At 29.5% G+C, this 22,478-nt stretch overlaps 1 protein-coding gene across 1 annotated transcript; it reads right to left on the bottom strand.

The window, feature by feature from the left end:
• Positions 1-350: 350 nt before the first annotated feature.
• On the bottom strand, positions 351-22,287 carry LOC113376142 (TGF-beta receptor type-1-like). Its single transcript, XM_026616068.1, has 8 exons — positions 22,154-22,287; positions 4,695-4,818; positions 4,294-4,481; positions 3,917-4,150; positions 2,904-3,069; positions 2,631-2,805; positions 2,313-2,495; positions 351-647 (listed from the first exon to the last, which is right to left on the bottom strand). The coding sequence occupies exons 1-8, from the start codon at positions 22,236-22,238 to the stop codon at positions 453-455; spliced, it is 1,350 nt and encodes a 449-aa protein (XP_026471853.1). The 5' UTR covers positions 22,239-22,287; the 3' UTR covers positions 351-452.
• Between the last annotated feature and the right edge of the window lie 191 nt (positions 22,288-22,478).

Raw genomic sequence — 22,478 nt, 5'->3', positions numbered from 1 at the left:
TTATAAAAAAGTTATCACAAATCCATACAAATAAATGTTCAACAACGCTCTCTATGAAACACACAAAAATAAAATCGTATATACAAAAAGAAATAAATGAATAAAATATAAATGGTAATTGTTGATGAATAAAATATTATTATGTAACTTCAAATTTATAAAATATTTGTACGAAAGAAATAACGTTATTACTATCACATACAAATGCACAACTTGACGAGATCGTGATCGATATTTTGTAAATGGTTTTACTTAGATTTAATCTGTGATCTAGTAAACCCCCAATATCTAAACAAAATGATTATAGACATCACACTTCTTATATTTTAATTTTTGTTTGATCTCTCACGTTGTACTATAACTATTAACTGGGATAAAACACTATCAATACACACCGACCTGTTTAAAAATCGTCCATAAAAAAACGTCTTTCGTCTTTCGATCGTCTGCCTTTAAACACTCATGGTGAAAGGTTGGTCTTTGGTGATGTTGATCGTTGACAAGGTCTTTTTGATCCTTAAGGCTGTCAATCTGGCAGCTGGTGTCACGTACCAACATTCTTTCATGACGTTGGCCATCTCGATTAGAACTGGAGACTGGAGCCACCGATTGGGAATCGCTGGCCTTTGCATTTCGTAACATACAACCTGAGATAATGATATAGATGGTTTATAATAGACCTTAAAAACTCTGTTCTGTTCATAAATAAATTGATGCTATAAATGATGATTGAATATCAAAACAAGTTGGTATTGGTATTTTGCCTTGAGGCAAGTTACATGAACTTCCCGATATGTGTAAATATCGACTTAGTCAATAAAAAAAGTATTCCTAGTGGATTTATTGCACTAAATTTTCAAAAATCAATAATTTTTATAATTGAAGAAGTTTCCGTAGGATTTTAATGGTTTAGTATGTTCATTAAGACTATACCAATATAGTTATACCAATTAAATCGTCTAATTTTAATTCTAACAAACGTCAAAAAAACTACTCATTTTCTTGTCGTAACGCCGTAATATTTCAGTAAGTTCTACAAGACCATGATATATATCGCCAAAAAAGTTCCATAAAAACTTAAATTTTTTTCAACAGTTAATTACAAAAAATCGGCTTGGTAGATTTTCACCTAAAACTAATCAGTATCATTCCCAACTATATCTTTCTAACAGTTTTTGATTTTTTTAAATCGATTCGGTAGCGTAAGCTTAAATGTGAACCAAATGTTTAACACTTTTTTCCAAATGACAAAAAAAGGCTTGGCAGATCGTCGCACAAAACTGACATACGATAGTCCTCATCGAGATACATCAAATGGCTTTTAAATTTCTGAAATCGGTTCAGGCGTTTTTGAGAAAACGTCGATGAAAGATCTAATTTTGACAAGCGCCAAAAAAAACGATACAAATGTTTGCAAACTTTGACGAATTTTTAAAATTAAACGACGATTTTAGTATGATCTAAAAGACTATGGTACCTACCGTCAAAAAAAAATCATAAAAATCGTCAAAAAATTTTTTTCAACACTTTATTACAAGAAAACGGCCCGGCCGATCTTTATCAAAACGTAATCAGGTCGATTCCCAATCAATATATTTCAAACGTTTTTTCATTTTTCAAAATCGATTCAGAATTGCGGGCTAAAACGTGGACAAAAAATTTTTGAAATCGGTCCAGCCGTTTTTGAGAAAACGTCGATTTACGGCAAAAAAATCTGTTCACACACACACACACACACACATACTTTTTCCAAATTTGGTCTCACTCGATTCAGAATGGCTTGAAACGTCGAGAAAACATAAAATTAGCGAGTCGGATTTTTTATGAAAACATATACTTCTTCTTTGGGAAGTTAACTAGAGGTGAATGGCATCGTGCCTTAAGGCAAATTGCTGGATATAGTACTTCCCGTACCATAACGAAAATCGAAAAATAGCAATTTTTTTGTCAACAGAAGCAGAAAGTTTTTTGAATCATTCAAACCGGATGCTTTGTTCTCTCAAAATCTGGCATTTTTGCATATTTATAGCTTCGTATCTCCGAAACGGCCAAACCCGCCTTTGCCAAAATGTAATCACCACTTCTCCCTATCAATAAGAATCGAATATTTCTTAAACCATTCAAATCAGTTGATCCGTGCGCTCGAAAACGTGGACGAAAAATTGTATCCGCACATACATACACACGTCCATTTCTTCTAAGGTATGCCAAAACATTCAGAAAACATGAAGATATTTAAAAAAATTCAATTTTGATTTTTGAACGATTACAATAACTTACCCTACGAAAAGTTAAAAATATACAGCTAATACCTTTCTCATTTCTTCCACACTTGGATCTGGTTCCACAACGTCATAGAATGGTAACTGATACTGTTCGTAAACTCCTCCAATATCGCACCTCCTCGCAATTTCCCAAAGAACCAAACCAAAAGAGTAAACGTCTACTCTTTTGAATGATTCGAAATTCGAACAGTTTATTGACTCATCCAACACCTAAAAATTTACATTTCAAATCAAAACAGAAACAAATTTAACGAGCAACAAGAATAGCAAATAATGTAAAAACATCTATTTAAATTAGAGTTAGTCTAAAATTATGGATCTTAACATTGCCTATATTGGACTCACTTCTGGCGCCATATATCTCTTAGTGCCAACCCTGTGTGTAAAAGGTATATCCACAGTATCCAAATTAACATCGTGTCTGACTGCTAATCCCAAGTCACCAATTGCACAACTTAAATTGGATTTTACCAAAATATTTTTAGACTTCAAATCGCGATGAGCAATTGCAGGTTTACCTGGAAAACAACTCAATTTGTATATTTCTGAAATAAAACTTCAACAAAATATTTTTTATTACCTGTGGCTTGTTGATTGCCATAATGGCATCCAACATTTTTTGTTCCAATGATATCCATGTGCAAATGAGCCAGTCCTGTAGCAATAGATACTGCCATTTTGATCATAGTTGGCACATCTATAGTATGTGCTGTTAGATAATCAAAAAGAGAACCATTTTCATGGTAATCTGTTATAAGCCATAACTGAGTCCACGTACCATTATCTAAAACGTAAGAGGATCACATCACTGTAATAATCTACATATATATAAAAATAAGTCGGGTTTTCCTTCCTGACGATATAACTCTAGAACTCACGAACCAATTTCGACAATTTTGCATTTGTTGGAAAAGTCTCGGGCTCCGCAAGGTTTATAACTAAGAAAATTAGTGGTGCATGGCATCGTGCCTCAATGCAAATTGATGGAACTTCACGCACCATAATTAAAAATTTGAGTAATGACATTAGTGAGAATTATCAGAATTATGCTTGGTTAAGTCAACGAGCAATTCTTGTCGCAAAGAATAATGGTGTACACGCACTGTATTTCACCATTCAATCAAAAATTGCTGGCGATTTGGTGACGTACCAATGATTCCGACTGGTCTTTCGTTTGACTTCAAACGATTGCAATTTCGTGTTTGCCTTGCGTTCGCAATAACAAGTCGCAAGGCCAATCGCTTAGTGTTTGCGGGATAAATTTCAAATATATTATTTAGAAAATCATTGTTTTTCACATGAGCAGTTATACGTTGCATGTTCACGAGTTCGGAAACCATCCGCTTTGTTTGTGTTAACGTCAGACCAAAAAACAAAAAATGTGGTTTACCAAATAGCACTTCATTGAAACGGATAATTTGCGGATTCACTTTCATTTACTTAGAGAAGTTCAACTAAAAAACACTTCATTTTTGTAATCGAAATAAATTCATTACTGTTGTGTAATAAAATCAAATTTTTCCTTTTCAAATATAAAACAAACAAAAAATTTCTTCATCTTTCTCACGAAACCATCTGGTGGCGAAACGGAGTTCGTCGGGTTTGCTAGTACTAAATATAAATATTTTTACCTTTATTATCAGCAGCAATGAATCCCAGGATGTTCTCATGCCGGAGCATAACAGTTTGGTAGATTTCGGCCTCCCGAAACCAGGAGCTTTCTTCACGAGAGGAGAATATTTTCACAGCAACTTTTTCGCCACGCCAGGCCCCCCTGAAAACTTCTCCGAACCGACCCTGGCCAATTACATCTTGTAATTGAATTTGCCGGGCTATTGAACGTTGGACCAGTAGAGGAAGACCAGCTGGAAAAAGGATGATACCCACGTTATTATAGTAATTTTAATTTGCAGATGTAAGAGGTTGGATGAGATTAGATAGAAAATTGGATTAGAAAAGATTTTTATTAGAAATCCTAAATCTAAACAATTTCAGTCAATTATCCTACCGGATCCAGATCCAGAAGTGGTGAAATCGATCATGTCCTTCAAGGAACTTCCCTGTACCATGCTGTTACTTGGGTGGATGAATCCGTTACCTCCCATCATAACTCCACCACTATTTTTCAAGGGCTCTGTTTCTTCACCTGGAAACAGACGGATTCCAGATCCACTTCCAGCCGACCTCCCACGTGCCCTTTAAAGGATAAAAGATTAAATACTTGTAAATTAATAGTAGAAGTATTCTATATTATATTTTGTGTTAAAGGAAAATTTTTGATGGTGTTGATTTCAAGTTGAAATACTAAGGTATTTGATTTTTCTGATGTAATACTTCTTATTATGAAGTGTCTCCAGATCTTATAATAATTTACATATTATGAAATTATTTTCAAAATTAATATTTTACCTGCAAACGAAATAAGCAGCTCCGAATATCAAACAGCTCAATATAACAGGGCCGGCAATTGACAATGTAAGACGGGCAGTGTACCATAAATTGTCCGGCTCTGCAGCTCTCGAAGCGGCAGTATCTTTGATTTTAGGAAAATTGAAAAAAAAACATATTAAAAATTGAAAAAATGTCAAATTAAAACATGCCATGCAAATGGATTTGAATGAACACAATCTTGAAGCAAAAATTGCATTTTGATGATTACAGATTCATAAAACTTGCAGATAAATATATATGAAGAGCACACAAAAGCAACAAAACATGCAATTTAAAATACTTGATGATAGACTTCATCAGATAAATAATAATTAATTTTTTGTTTTGGTAATTCTTAATTATTCTCATGAGCATACATATAAATGCAAAAACCAATTCCAACAAAATGCATGAAATTTACATAAAATTTTACAAGCTCCAGTTACATGAGAAAGGCAACATGCAAATTTATAAAACACATAGAACATAAAACAAAACAATATTTCAGTCATTCTATTCAGAACTATTTTAATAAAAGAACTTGATATCATACTAAATAATAAATATAGTAAACAGTAATTATATGAGACAATTTATATCGAAGCCTATTATTAACGCATTTATAATTTTACGCATTTATTTTTGTAAAAAATGATGAAAATTTGAATTAAATTTAGTAAATATCAAAGAAATCTTAAGGAGTTTTAATGTATATAATAATAATCTTAAGCCCATATTTATATTATTTGCATATTTATTTATGTTACTATCAACTTATTACAAAAACTCAACTTAAAAACCATTTCTAATTTCATCAAAATTACAATAAAATAGTGATTAATGGTTTAACCCTTTGCACTCGGATGCAGCCGCTCCAGCAACAAAAGACATAATAATTCTGCAATTCAGGAGTGAAAAGGTAAATTTATTTAACCATGTTTACTTATCGCTGTAGTTCCTTTTTATTTGTTTTCGATAATATTTATAATAGTTAATAATCATATAACACATATTGTTTAATTGTGACGAGTGAAAAATAAAGTATTCTAGATCCTCCCCCCAGAAGTAATGCCCAACGGCGATTTCCCTAGAAACAACAAACAGATAAGAGGAGGTTTTAGTCGGTATTGCACCTAAGCGGTTTTGATATACCCAGACAATAGACCTAGTCTGGCACGCGTATACGCATTTCTACGAATATATATATATATATATATATATATATATATATACAGATTTATGTTAGTCGCAAAACGGAATTTCATGTCGCAAATTTTTCTATATATTTATGTCTATGTGGAAAATGATGGAAAATTTCGACAGACTGATTATAATTCGCTCAAACTGAAAGAGATCCAATTACGGATGAAAAGGTATATAAATTTATATATATATGTATATATTTCTAAATGGAATTATATCACAGACCACGTTGGCGTTTAATTGGAAATGAAACGAAGGAATCATAATCACATTTAGGAAATTATGGTATTATTGTAATTTAATATTGTAATACATAAATAATAATTCCAGACAGATGAATCAATTTTGAAATAATTATGTTATGATACTATTTATATTGTAGTATTAACAACTTGGAGAAAAAAATATAATTTTAAATTAAACCCATTTTTGTAGATGATTATCTAAACTAATCTCTTCGGATATTTGATGAAATAATATGTGTATTGCGTATGACATATATTTTATATTTTTTAACAAATCGTTTTAAAATCAAAGTTCAGAAAGAAATTTCAATTTCAAACAAACTAGCGATGTATGGCATCGTGTCTTAAGGTAAATTGCTGGAACTTTCCGTACCGAATATTAAAATGTTTAAAAAAGATTCAATTTTCTTTTAGAACTCTGGAAAAAACGATTTTTGACATTTTTAAAATTTAAAAAAAAAATTGAGCTTTGAAAAATTTGATTTTTTTTTTACTTTGAAATATTTTGAAAAATTTTTCAAAGCAATCCCGATACGTTAGCTGCGTAGAGGCACCGCGTCGCAGTATAACTGATAAACATTGGTACGGAACCCATAGATAGGTTAACAAATGGTTGTTCTTATTATTAAAATATTTATAAAATACGTGATAATTTGATGTGCATATGTCTAATGATCATTTTTTTCTACATTTTTCATTGGCTCTCCCAACCTGCCTTCCCAAAAATTTTCATCAATTCTTCATTTCAACAATACAAATAAAATGTTTTGTGAATCATACAAATCGGACGCACACCGTTCTCTCAAAAAATCAATTACCATTTTTAGCACTTTTGCCCCGTATCTTCGAAACGGCTCGACCTATCTTTACCAAAAACTCTTCAGCACGTGTCCTTATCAATATGAATCAAATGTTTTTGGATCATTCAAATCGGTTGATCCGTGTTTGTATCCGAACATGCATACACACACGCACACACATACACCCATTTTTTCTAAGGTATGTCAAAATGTTCAGAAACCTTTGAAACGTAAAGATACATAAAAAATGTATATTTATATATGAGGCAAGTTGTAACACCGCACTCTTTCCGCAAAATGATAATTTTGTAAAATAATGAACAATAGTTATGGAATTATTTTTACTTGATTTTGTAGAGGAATAGCATCTATCTAGTTTTATTTCGTAAAAATATGATCAGTAGATCTCAAGAAATACTGTTTAAAAAAAAACTGTTTCAAAGAGCCACTAGCTCTACTACTTAATAGATACTTTTCAAAGACTTCTTAAAAAATTTTGAGCACAATTAGAGAGCAAATAGTACCCTAACTCTATTATGTGTAGAACACAAAAAACCCACGTTATTAATATGTTAGACATATAAATTCATGAAAAAAATTGCATAGTATCCTCTATCCCCATATATTCATAAGTCGTTTTATAAATTCATATAAAAATGTGGCCCGTACCCGTACCCGTACGCCCCCGAGGAATACTAATTCTTGTTTCTTAATCGTTTTTCATTCCGGCCGCATAGCAGCCATCGAGTAAATTGCACAATGCATATTATTTTTTACTAATAACGTTAATAATAATAAAACTCGCATAATATAATATAATATAATATAACATGGCGTGCTTCCTGTTCCTTTTCGGTCTCCACGAAGCAACGCAATACGATATCCGGTTATAGGCGCATCCGTTGGGACGGTGCTGGTCGAGATAAGGTCCGCCGAATTAAAAAAAAACTAGTCGTGTATGGCATCGTGCCTTAAGGCAAGTTGCTGGAACTTCCCGTACAGAATTAAATATTCGAGAAAAAAACAGTAATCAATAAATATTGATCGATGTATAATAACAATTGTTTTAAACATTTTCCAATAGTTTTTTATAATCACTATATATTTCATCGTTCATAAAATATACGGTGACGATTTTAAACACTTGAGAATGTTTACATTAGGAAGAGGTGCCAAATAAATTCATCTAAGGATATATTTCTTTCTATAACGCATTTGAAATATATACTATTTCAAACTGAATTATAAATTTAAAACTCATAGTTGAAGTATAAAACTATGTATATTTTAGAAAATTTTGAAAATTCTTGCTTTCTGAAAATGTTGAAATTTGTTTGAACCGTAAAAGTAAACTTTAAAAATTAACCATTTTTAAAGTACTCATTTTTAAATTTTTCATCAAATATCTGATAATTTAATGTTCATAAGTCTAATGATCTTTTTTGATCGTCAAATATCAACTTTTTTTACTTTTACATCTGTATCTCCAAACCGCTAAACCTGCCTTAACAAAAATTTTATCAATTTTTCATTTCGTCAATACAAATGTTTTTTGAATCATTCAAATCGAAGTTTTTAAATTATTCAAATCAGTGTTCCCAAAATCGTCGACAAAAATTTTCTATCCGCTCACACATACACACACACATACATACACACATACATACAAACACACACATACACCCATTTTTTCTAAGGTATGTCAAATTTAGTCTTATTCGATTCAGAATATGACTTGAAAGGTCGAGAATCTTAAAATTAGCAAACCGTCTTTTTTATTCGCGAAAACAAGCTTCGCCTACAAGAAATTAATAAATATTTAAAAAAATCTAACGTTTATGTTAAGAAATAGCCAACGTGGATTGATTATTGATTATTATTAAAATTTAGTAATATATAAAATAGTATTAAAAATTGCATCATGAAATGTCATGATGACAGAAATGCAAAAAAACTGTAATTAAATCTGTTATTAATTATTTAACATCTGATAATGAAAATTTATTAAAACTGTAATAAAATTAATGAATATGTATTTTAAAACATTATAAAAACTGCAGTGAATAATAAAATAAAAATAAAAAAAAACTACGGAGGACGCGGGTAAAATATTCTTCTGATTCAGTCATTTGTTATTGAATCAAGATTTGTACTACGACGAAACTTTAAAATCTAGTGACATTCCGAACTGACATACGCTGTACGCATTCAATCACAGATTCCTCGCACGTAACACGACGACCAATCACAATCGACCTCAACAATTTGGGCGTTAACGGCCTAAAAAGTTTTACTTCAAAATTATTTAGAAAATTTTAAAACAGTATTATGAAAAATTCTGTGTACAATGTGCTTGTTTAGGTATAATTCACACGTTAATTGCCACGATAATTTTCAAACAGGCCATGTTTTACTTCATTCAATAATTTAGTTAAAATAAATCAAGGAAACTTTTAGAATATTTTTTTGCCTTAAATTTCTGTAAAAACATATATGACTGACATGACCCCATATTGAACCTTTTTTTCTTCTTTTACCAAATCGCCTATCAGACATCGTTCATGTAGAACATCTTAGCGTCAGACACATATGTCTGACATGGCGTATAAAGTGTTATTAACTTTTATTTTTAACTATTGTATATAGTAAAATCTTAATTTTCTAAGACCTTTACGCCAATGTTCAATCCCTTACTTTACGATTCAAACAACTTGATTACAACTTAAATAAATTATCCAAGCTGAAAATTATGTCAAAATTTATTAGAAATCTTATTTTATCAAAGGTCTACTGGGCGTGTTTCTCCGTAATAAATATTAAACGGATAGCACTGATAATCCTTTCATCTTTATAGCTCATTAAGATTGATGCCCACAGATATGGCGAGAGGGATCGTAAATCTTTTAGACTGGAAATGTTTTCAAAATAAGAATATGACACGTCTTATGGCATATGTTCTCAATATGTGGCACCGGGATAAATATACTTCGGGGATACATAAATAAGACATTACTTTTGATATGGATTTATGAGGATTTTCAGAAAATAATTTCGGAAAATAGATAAAAGAAGTATAAATAGATAGCAAGTGCGACCTGTTTTCTATTGCTTCAGTTTAAATGGTTTTCGCACTCAATGGTGGCGCCACTAACTGTAGCACGTAAATTTACCCTTTGGTTTAATTCTAGATAAGGTTTATATAAATGTATAATATAGAAAAGATAATTTTGATTAATTTGATTAAAATAAAATGAGAACAAAATATACGCGTATAAAATATATTTTCAATCACAAATCACAACGAATTAGTGGTGCATGGCATCGTGCTTTAAGACAAATTGCTGGAACTTCCCGTACCAAAAACTAAATCATTAAAAAAAACTTTGCAAAACTTGGAAAAAATTAGATTTTTGAGAAATTTTTAAATTTTGGAGAAAATTTGACTTGTTTGAACAAATTCATGTTTTTTTATATGTTGATTTTTTTTTGAAAATCTCTATTATTTTTTTAAGCAATCGCGCTGCGTAGCTGAGTAGGAGTCGAATCAATAGAATATCAATAGAAATCGAATTTTTGAATAATTCAAATTTGGTTCAAAGTTTTAGATTTTTTTGCAATTACTATAACTTACCCTGCTGGAAGTTAATAAAAAGAAATGTTATATTACAATGTTATGGGTCTATCTTCGTATGAGTTGATCAAAATTTCAAAATATATTTGCTGTGCGATTAGCAGCAGTTTTAAAGCATTGCCATAACATTTTTAATTTATCCGAGATTTTGCCCCTTAAATAAATATTAAAAAAAAGGTTTTGAGAGTACGGCAGTGCTCGAACTAGAATTTTGACATCGAATATGCACGATATCGAGTGAAGATAATTTTTAGTAACTACTTTTAATTTTATCTATTCTCAAACTTCCTGGGTTCAAATTTCATAGATAATAAACCTCTTTTCGAATGGCAATAACAATGGCAAAAAAAAACAAAAAAAATTGAATTTGAAGAAGAAGAAGATGAAGTAAAACTTCTTTGTCAGCTCTATATTATATCTATCAATAGCTTCTTCTACTTGGACGAATGCCTGGAAGCATATAAAATTATTAAATATTAAAATTATAATAATCCTCAATGTTTGTTTGGCAAACAATTTATATCCAAATTATTATATCAAAATCGTATATAATTATAAAACCCATTTTAAATCATGCAGATCCATTATTTAATTACTTCTCACAATGCAACTCCCAAATAATCCCCATTTAATTTTCAATCATAAATATTCATTTAAGTTTTTTATAAAAAAAAAAACATTCCACTTGAAATCTTACACTTACCCCCAAAATGCTGAATGGTCATATAATACAAATGAATTCTAAAATCTGGACGTTCCAAAAAAAAACAGCACAATGATGGCTCCAAGACTATCCAGCACAACAATGATTCCAACTAGATGATATTCCAACAAGAATCGACTAAAACAACGTTAAACATAGGACAATAAGACAATCCAATAAATTTTGGACAAGACAATATTGGCAGAAGATGATCAAAGACAAGATCACAACATTCCAATAAAAATATATGAAGATTCCAACAAATGGACATCCAAGGCAGGACACTGCATAAAATGGTACACCTTGATAAATGATAAATGAGAACTTTTACAACTGATGTTTTTTTTATATAAATGTGTGTGTTTGTGTATGTGTAATTCGGAAATTTAAATCAATTATGTGTATATACGAGAATTTGCTCAAAGACAATTTAATAAAAAAGAACTTCTTGCAATAATTCTGGTCAAACTAACAAACTATCCATACCAATTGTTCTATATTCCATTGCAAATTGATTTACCATACAAAATAAGAATAAAAACGATTTAATTTTCTCCTTCCGTATGTCTATTAATAACAAAAATGTATACCAAGTTGACATTTAATAACGACTGAAATTAATAAACTTTCTCCGATAACAAATTATTTAAATTGCAGAACAAGTTTTGCAACTTTACGCCTACATTTTAAGGACTGGATAGCATTGCAAAAAAATTAACGCAAATAGGGAAAAGTCTTAAAAAAATAAATAATAGTAGTCAAAATTTAATTATTGCTATTGTTTTGATAAATATACTTAACATATAAAAGATTTGAAGTACACATTATCATTAGCTTGCTTTTAAAGGATAAAAATTTAAAAAAATTGAACAAAACCTTCATAGTTGCATTTGAATTTTTATTATATGAGAATAATATTTTTATTTTTTTTTATTCTGTATTTCCGTCAAAACTTTTAATAGACAGTACACTAAAAGGACTGCTAGTCCTCATATATTTCCCGAAGTATATAGTGCTGAAATATAGAAGGAACTGTGACGTCACATGTCTGAGCGAACATTGCCGACGACAATCGCGGAACTCTCCCGATTGATCAAATGTCATATGTCATATGCTACTTGCCTAAACTGAGTCTTACAGTACATAAAACGATTTCAACAGGTGAATTCTATTTTATGTACATTTATTTCACAGGTGAAATATTGTCAATATCATTTCTTACAAAATTATCAGCCATCACAATTGCCATTACATTATTGTAATAAAACTATCACAGATAATATTTGAATTAAATTAACTATTATGATAAATATTATTAAATATTATTAATATCATTTCTTACAAAATTATCAGTCATCACAATTGCCATTATATTATTAAAATAAAACATATGGCGTATGACATTTAAACAATTGGGAGAGTTCCACGATTGTCGTCGGCAAAGTTCGCTCAGCAAGTGACGTCACAGTCCCTTCTACGACTAGCAATCCATGTAGTATAAGCTCTATGGCATTAAATACATTGTCGAAAAGTATACAAATATTTAATTTTAATAAAAATATTATTCTATACTCGTTTACAAACTGTCAAGGAGCAAATTCGCCAAACGCCTGGTTGATTATATTTAATATGTGTGATTACCAAACTGTGCCAAAAATATTATTTTGTAAACGATATCTATGACTTCATGAACTTATTCAAAATGAAATTATTTCGAAGCACAGTTTGGAAAAGTAACTATTAGCAATACCCAATGCAAAAAATAGATCTATCGTATTAAAAAATGAAGAATTCCGAAAACAGTGTTTGATCACTTATGGACCAATTCTGCTGCAAAACAGAAAATTGTTATGGCAAGGCATGTTATGAAAAACTTCAGATACTAAATATTGACAGAGTCATATGGTTTCTGTGCAGTCAGGCGTATTTCTCAGGTTGTCAGATAGAAAACATAATCTAAAAGCCGCACAAATGTCAAAAAAACGATGTTAGATAACAGGGTCTTTCTGACACAGCTTCATAACATACGAGTGACGTTGCAGTTTATGTGTAAAACGCCTGAATGCACAGCAAATACATGACATTTTGACAGTATTCAGTATAATTCAGTAGCATAATGTATGCAAGTTAGAGCGTAACATGGCCTTGCCATAACATTGGCCTGCTATTCGGCAGAATCGGTCCCTTAAAGCATTGTTGCCAGAATTCCTCATTTATTGCTGTGTTTTCTGACTCTATCATGCCTTGATCGTGTGAAAATGATGAATGTTTTTTTATTATTTTGTACTTTTATTAAAAAGTACCTAAATGCAGTCCAGGTATTCGAGGGCTAAGAGACAGGTTACACATATCAACATCATCGCAACAGCTAGTTGCAAACGCATAATCAGCACTAATACGAGTTTCATTACAACCAGATTGTTTATGGTGGACAAACCAAGATTTCTTGTTGTAGCATCTATTCAAGAAAAAATAAATATGCTTGTTAATGTTTTGTATCTTAGATGGGACATTTTACTAAAAGATAAACAAGTTGTTGAAAATCATATAACCTCATACACTGATAGTCCTGTATATGGTCCTTGTATATGGTTCTCAAACATAAAATGGTATGTGACGTCACATATCTGAGCGAACATTGCCGACGACAATCGCGGACTCTCCCGATTGATCAAATGTCATATGTCATATGTTACGTGTTAACATAGGCCTTATAATATATAAAGCAATTTTAACAGGTGGATTTGATTTTATGTGCATTTATTTCATAGAGGAAATGTTTATTATATCATTTCTTACACAATTTTCAGCCATCACAATTGATCAATCGGGAGAGTCCGCGATTGTCGTCGGCAATGTTCGCTCAGAGATGTGACGTCACATACCCTTCTATGTTTGAGCACTTTTTTACGCTCGACTAGGAGTCCATGTTATTTAAGGTCTATGTATAGCCTATATTATATATTGTCAACCTGACAACGCAGCATCATTTGGTAGAACTTAATTTATATTAATGATTGGTTGAAGTACTTTGCAACTTTTGATATCACACCACATTATATCATTAATAAATAATCGTACCATTATTTTTTAGTTAAATTTCAACTATAATTATATATTATTCACCTTTAAAAAATTTACACATAACTGATTTATTTAATTATAATATATTGATTTTGGTATTACATAATAAAAACATCAAAAAATTATCCACAGGTACGAACTAATCTAAATTGATATCTGAATTAGTTATTTAGTTTTGCAATAATTTATTGGTAATTTATCTTCAAATTCCAAACTAATTATATACCTTGACAAATTTTATTACAAATCTATATAAGCTTTACGATTTAATTTACCATTGTTGCTAATTATCAAGCCATACAATTTACCATTTAAACTAATAAACTTTGAAGTTTAATAAACAACAACAAATTTGATTGAAATTCCAATTGACTAATTAATATTCGATTTTTCTTTACGTCACATAAAAGGTGTGCTTATCTTAATTATTTTTAAAATTCATAATAAACTTGTTATGAAAGAATTTCAAAGAAAACTTCATTCGCTTGGTGTTTTAAATCACTATTTGAAGTTTTAAGTAGAAACGTATAATTAATAAGGACTATTTTTGTTTTAACTTTTTTATTTCGAAGTATGGACTGCTATTTTTTTAAATATATATATATATATATATATATATATATATATGTATAAATATATAATTTTATTTATAAGCAAGTTTAATAAGTCATTGTGACAATTCAGAATAAATGCATTTAGAAAGTGCATACAAGAAATCTCGACTCCGAGGACCGGTCTCAATATTCGTTTGCAAGTTCATAATATTATTAAGCCCTTTTCACACTCCGATAAAATTTTCTAGTATAGAGAACATAAAACATCACCTTTCGCATTCCCATCGCATTTTCAATTTTAATTGTTTCCGCACTCCATAGGTGCGCCACAAACCTACCCCTAAGTTTAATTCTAGATAATCATATATAAAATTCTTCTGTAATTATCTATGTAAAGATACTTCTCCGAAACGATTATTCGGATTTTGAAAAATCTTTCTGAAGTTTGTTAAGGGATTTTTTTTAGTATGTATATGATTATAAAAGTATAGTTATATTGTAGAAATAAATGGAAAAATGGCAAAAAACGTCTTGTCATTCTTTGACATTAAAAATATTTGAGGCACTGTTTGCCATTGTAAACAAATGAGTACTGCCATCTGCCAAAAATTTCAATTCACTTATGAGCCTAGACAATATTAGAATATGTATAATAAATTCATAATTATGAATAAGAAAAATGAGATGTCTACATTATTATAAAATCAAAATATGTTATGCGTTTTTGGATTATATCTAATATTTTGTATACTAAACCCAAAATTAATGAAAAATATTTGAAAAAAATTTACGTGAATGTTCATCTAATTTTAATGATAAACTTAAAACAGGAAAAATAATATGGGCGAGGGAGAGTGGTGGAGCTAAATATAATTACTCCAGTAAAATAAAATAAAAATAAGTTGAAAATTTAAGTCATGTTTTCCGTAACAATACTTTTTTAATTGCCTTTCCAAATTAGCATTTTCTGCTATGTTCAAAATTTCTTACGACATACAAATTAAATATGATTTATACCTATGATTTCGACTGTTTTATAAAAATCCTGTCAGTTGCATGCTAGTAAATTAATGCAAGATCTTTTATTTCACTTTTTAGCATAAATTACATCAAGATTCCGTATTTGTTCTAGCAAAGGGTTATCGTAGCCAATTAAGGCAAATAATAATAGTATGCATTATAAAGACCCTTTGAACACGAGCGTTATATAAATTTGAATAAAAATGCAATCGAACAATTCTTCTGACGAAGTAATAATTGCATTGTGAAACAATATATATACATTTTCCGTTTTATATCAAAACACGCGATATGTTCCTCCGTCTCACGGATTACACTTGGAAATAGTCAGAGAGCTGGTGGAAAAATAATAAAAATTTGTTTTGGCAATAAATAAATAGAATGAATAGGGTAGAGTGAGGCTTAAAGATCCACCATCATTAACTAAAAAACAAGCAAGGTATATATATTTTTAATTATACTATTCTAAAGTAGAAGGCAAAAGATGTGTATCCATTCTTAATTCTTGCGACATCGCTATCAGGAGATAAACGAAAATTTTAAATATGTATATCAAAAGTATTTTTTTCCATTGGTAGTTTTTTTTTAGTTTATAAAATATTATCCAGAATTAAACCTGAAGGTAAATTTACGTGGTACAGTTAGTGGCGCCTCTATGGAGCGCGAAAACAATTAAAAATATATCATTGTGGAATTTAAATTGATTAAGAAGCTGAATGTATGATATTAAATATTATATTTTTAATTACTAAAAGTCAATTTGGACCTTTGTAATTAGAATTGAATTTCGCAAAAAATTGCATAAATAGTATCATACTAGCCCGCCAACTGAAAATATCAATTTTTACACTACACAATTATAAATAATTAAAACGAATAAAAAGTTCTAAATCAAACAAACGGATGATATAAAATATTTATGCAAATAATATAAGATTAATAATTTTCAAATCCATGTGCAGGTTGTCGCACTTGCATGATAAATATGCCAATTAAAAATATTAATACATGAAAAAAATATAAATTACAAATTTAACACGCTATTATTGTAATTTTCTCTCAGATAAACAATTTAATGCAAATTGTGGGTAATTAATTATACATTGTATCAAAAAGTGATGGTTGTTAAATAAAATAATTGCTGTGCATTCGACGTGTTAGTTGAAGAAATGTTCACATACAATTAAATTTTATAAATTTACACAAAAATATTATATAATTGGTCCAAAGAGTATAATTTTCTTCCTTCGACTAATTGCTATGTAAGTTTCACACATTAATCAAATTTTGTCAACTACTTTGAAAAAGTATAACAAAATAATAAAACTATTTTACCCTGACAAACTATTTTTTTAATGCACGTGGCAAATTGATTAAAAAATGATTCGTGAATAATAAAATTCAAACTGCGTATATGCGGTTGCAATTGTTAATCAAAAATTTTAATCACAGTTTTATTTTATTAAATTAAAATATGAATAATAAAACGCAAATTGTACAAAAGGCTATATACGGATCTATAAAATGCCAAAATTAATTACCGACGCATAAATTGCAGATCAAAAGCGCAAACATTTTGTCAGTCAAATGAATTCGATTAGTAATTAATGTTTATTCATTAGTGTATTTGCTTTTGGCAAAAATTAGTAATTTAAATGTCACATAATATAATTCAGTAGCATATCATTTGTCTGCAGGACAAGAAATAATACAAATTGTTTTTTTTTTTAATGTTTTAAGGTAAATTATAACCTCTTTGAGACGTTTGTTTAAATAAAAAGTAATGGTTGAATTAGAATAACCAAATATTTACAAAGTTATTTGCTTACAACAATTTTATTTGCTAAAAAATAATTATATAAATTTAGCAAATTAATGGATGTTATCAAAAAAAGAGAATTATATTCGATTAATATAGAGAAGAAGGAAGTCAACCAATTTGTGACTTGAGTTTTCCTAAATATTTTTTCTATTCATTTTTAATCATTGAATAAAATATTAAAACTAGTTCAATATAAAATCTCGAGTTGTACAAAATCACAAAATAGTATTCATACATATTTTCATCACACTTTCTTGTCCTTATAATTTTCACCAAAAAATACGTCTACGCAGACGAAGTTTCTAGTGCCTTTTTGTAACGCTTTTTTTTATCTATTTTCATTTATTAAAAAATTCAAAGGTTTACTACAGTCAGTTAACTGTTACCTCATCTTAAAAATAAAAATTTGCAAAACCCACAAATCAGTTCAAAAAAGATCAAAACCATGCCATTTTTCTACACAACTTTTTCCCTTATATAGTCTCTACATATTACCCAAAAAGCGCGTCACCCGAAATGTGACAATAGTTTTCCCAAAGAATTTTCCGATCCATTTTCATTCGAAAATGATTCATACTGACTGGTTGTCAGCAGTGATTTTACATAACAAGATTTTGTTTTTCCTTGGTCGGAAAGAAGACGTTATTTTGGCAAGACTCGCCTCGATATTAATACGAGAACACGAAATAGAACTAAATTATCTTCGACGGAAGACGACAGATGTAATGATTTATGAGACTCAAATAGAAATCATTCGACTATATCGGTAGATATATATATATATATATATATATATATATATATATATATAAGGGTGGTCCTTAATGTGGTCATTTTCGAATTTCCTTGCTCCCATGGGCTCAAATGGTTTCAAATTGATAAAAAATAATTCTCTGAAAGTTTTAGCTCTTAATATTAACGTTTAGATAGAGCGCAATTCAATCAAACTTCGTATGGAAAAAGCATGAAAAAAATTTTGAAAATTTTAAAAATGTTTTTTTTAAGTATAACTTTGCGACAAGCGAATTAAAAGTTCGTGTCATTCTTTATTGAAAACTCGAACGCTCTACAAAACAGGTTTTTTATAATTTGTTCTGTAAAGCGTCGAATTTTGAATAAAACCCATTCATTTGTTCTCTAAGTTACATCTAAAAAACTTTTTTAAAATTTTTGAAATTTTTTCGGTGCTAAATTCCATACAATTATGCCATTTTTATGCATCCAAATTGACAAAACAAAGCCAAAGAGCTATTTCAAATAAAGGACCAATAGTAAAAATTTAAACGTTCTAAAAATATTATTTTTAAATGAACTTCATGATGTAATTTGCGGTTTAAAGGTGACCCGTTGTTATTAAATAACAAATACGTAGCTATTTAAAAATATCTCGGAACATTACATTTGGCAGCAAAAAAGTAAATATAAATATGATATGTATATATATATATATATATATATATATATATATATCGTTTATGATATATGTAAGTATTGTTTTTAATTGATATTTTTGCAATGTAATAACTATTTTCTGAGAAATAGTTAACATGGCGACTTAAGACATTTTTTCCAAAATTCGACCATACCTTACTTGGGATGGTAGATATATATATATTTCTAATTTATTGAAAAATAAATTCAAAATCATTAATTAAACTAATTTAATCATGAAGTTAGCAAATTTCAAATATATAAATAAATAAATAAATATATCTCTTCCGCCACAGATAATTTTGCAAATAAATTTTGCATAAATTCAATCCGCTTTCTAATGCATATTCTAATACATACAACCAAAGACTCTACTACTCTAAGATTAAAATAATATTAATCACATAGATATTATTACTGTACAATTTAACTTTCTAATGTGTCCTACAGAAATAAACCTCTCATAAACATCGACATACACACAAGACAACAGCCATTTAAGCAACAGAAGGAAAAATAATAGAAAATGTATAAGCTGATTTTTATTTTAGTTATTTGCGGATTTGAAAGTGTTAAATACTTAGTTTTGGACCAAAAAGCCACCAGAAAAGGAAAATCATTCAGTACTATTTTTGGAAACATGTGTTTGTATAGGAAAATAATTTAGTACTATTTTAGGTTATCTTTAATAACCTTAAATCCAATCAATTAAAATTGATAGGTTGTGTGAAAAATAATGCAAAAACACTAAGTTCTATTCTATTAGCAAAAACAATTTTTTAATTGTTTTAATTTTAAGACAAAAGAGAAAAGACTAAATAATTTGTTTATTCTCAGATAAGCTGTGATTCTCTTATTTAAATTATAAAATAGTCAATGGATGTGCAATTTTGAATTCATTTAGGTGAAGTCATCTATGAAACTAACAAAACCTTCTACATACAAAATAGTTACATAAATATTAAACAAAAATAATTGTAGAATAAAATAATAGTGTTTTAGGTAAAGAAAATAATTGAAGATCGTAAAAGCAAGAAGGATAGGTTACAAAGCATCTACAAGAAGCGACCTCAACTCTAAAACCAATTTTCAGGAAAAGTATCATCGACATACCCGAATCGAAAAAGTCATATTAGTACGGACCTATTTTAGACCAGAGAGCCAAGGATTTTTGCAAAAATGTCAAAATTAATTATTATTTAGGAAAAAATAAATATAAGATATCAAGTTGAACTTTTCTACCAATAATGAAATAAATAAATCAGAAATATGAAGAACTATTTTAGATAGAGCCAGCGATTTTTTGCAACACAATTAAAATTATCTTTTGACGATTCGAAAATCTGAACTTAAATTTTTCACTAATAGTTGATGAATTTAATAGTTATAACTTTATTTATTCTTTGTGACTAAAATAAAATGTATAAAAAGTATCATATCTTATATAAATTTAAAAAAAACATCAGTATTTTTCAAAAGTTACACAATCTTGTGCTCACTCTATATATATGAAAGATATTTATAAAAAAAATATTTAAACTCAGTTTTAACTAGAAGATTTTATTTAAAAGCAAATAAAAATGAAAAAGAAAATTTAGAGCTAATTGTTACTGATAGATTAATTTACTTGCGACCTATTGCTTGTCATTGGCTCTCGTACTAAACGATAACGGAACGCTAACGTCTCACAATCAAATGTTTAATGTAGATATAGTAATAAAAATTATTGTAAAAAAATTAAAAAAAATCACCGCATTAATGAAAAATTTAAATATATTAAAATCGTGGTGAATGCTTTCAAGCGAATGGTCATTAGGGCGGGTCAATTTGTATGGGTAAAAAAATCTTTTAGGCTCATATGGTGTTCGGATACTAGAGATCAAAATAAGATATTTTGCCAAAGAAACCATATCTCTAAAATGAATTCTGATGTCCCGTGCATTGACCCAAAGACTTGATCAAATTTTGAAAAATCTTGTTTTGGCTCATTTAGAGCGGCTCAATAGTGTCCAAATGTATGAAGAATAGATTATATAATCGACCCCCACTAACTTTGGATCTACCCCATGACCATGATTCACCCCCTGGAACCGCCCCTTAGAGGTCCCCCATACAAAAATTGCATCATTTTTGGTACTTCAACATGACAAAAATCAGCGATTTATTTTTACTATAAAATTTATTTAATCTTAACATATGTAAATAAAACTGTGTAAAACTTATAAATTATTGCTTTAAGTTTTTTTTGGTTTCAAGTTTAGAAAATTTTGCAAAGCTCTCTAATGTCGTCTAAAAAATTTTAATATTTTTTTTAAGAAAAAGTTTGTGTATGTATGAATTATTATCCAAAAAAAATGGATAAATAAACATTTTTTGCTGAGTAAAATATCAACAACAATGTTTTTTTGCAATTTTTGTATGGGAGATCTCTAAGGGTAGGTCTCAGGGGTTGAACGATGGGCATGCATAGATTAGCCTTTTGAAATTAGTTAAGGTTTTGTTATACATTTGGACGCAATTGGAGCACTCTAAATGGGTTAAAACGGAATTTTTCAAATCCCAGCCCTTATCGTTGGGTCAATGTACGGGACATCAGAATTCATTTTAGAGATATTGTTTCTTCAGCAAAGTAACTTATTTTGATCCCTAGTATCCAAAAAACATTGTGCCTAAGCGACTTTTAGATCAACCCGCCCTAATGATCATACAGGGGATGATCAATTTATTTAGGAGCTTGGCATTCAAAGAGTGAACGACCCTTTAGTTGTTCTCAAACCAATAGAACAAGAAAGAAATTTGATAACCAGTTTGGATCATTTTTTCCCCAAGTAGCAAGTTTTATCCAAATTCTGATCTCTCGCGAGAATTTAATGATCTTTTCGATTCGGGTATAAAAAGAGAGAAGCTTTCATCATCACCACCATCATCATCATCTACTTAGGCACCTTCTGATCTAGTTTCCAACGGGACAAGAATATCATTGCACATATGTTCCGAACAGCAAATGGAATTGTATGTATGATTCTTCATCTTTGTCGTCAAACATTTGATGGGTTGTCCTGGTGGTGTGGCGCCCTCACGATTTAGACAACTGCACGATTATTTGACAAAGGTCACAAACACTCAGTAATGGACACAAGTAAAAATATTTATATTGAATAAAAAAATTGGGAATGGACATAGGAAAGGACTGAGAAATTAGATTTTGTCCTAGTCGGTTAGGAATTGACATTCAAGATTAATTAGAAACTTGAAGTTAGATTAATCAGA

Source organism: Ctenocephalides felis, unplaced genomic scaffold, assembly GCF_003426905.1.
Source record: "Ctenocephalides felis isolate EL2017-DRISC unplaced genomic scaffold, ASM342690v1 CF-g0.4_SCAFFOLD_00845, whole genome shotgun sequence".
In the NCBI taxonomy this organism is placed as follows: domain Eukaryota; kingdom Metazoa; phylum Arthropoda; class Insecta; order Siphonaptera; family Pulicidae; genus Ctenocephalides; species Ctenocephalides felis.
This window is presented reverse-complemented; position numbering and strand designations above follow the sequence as displayed.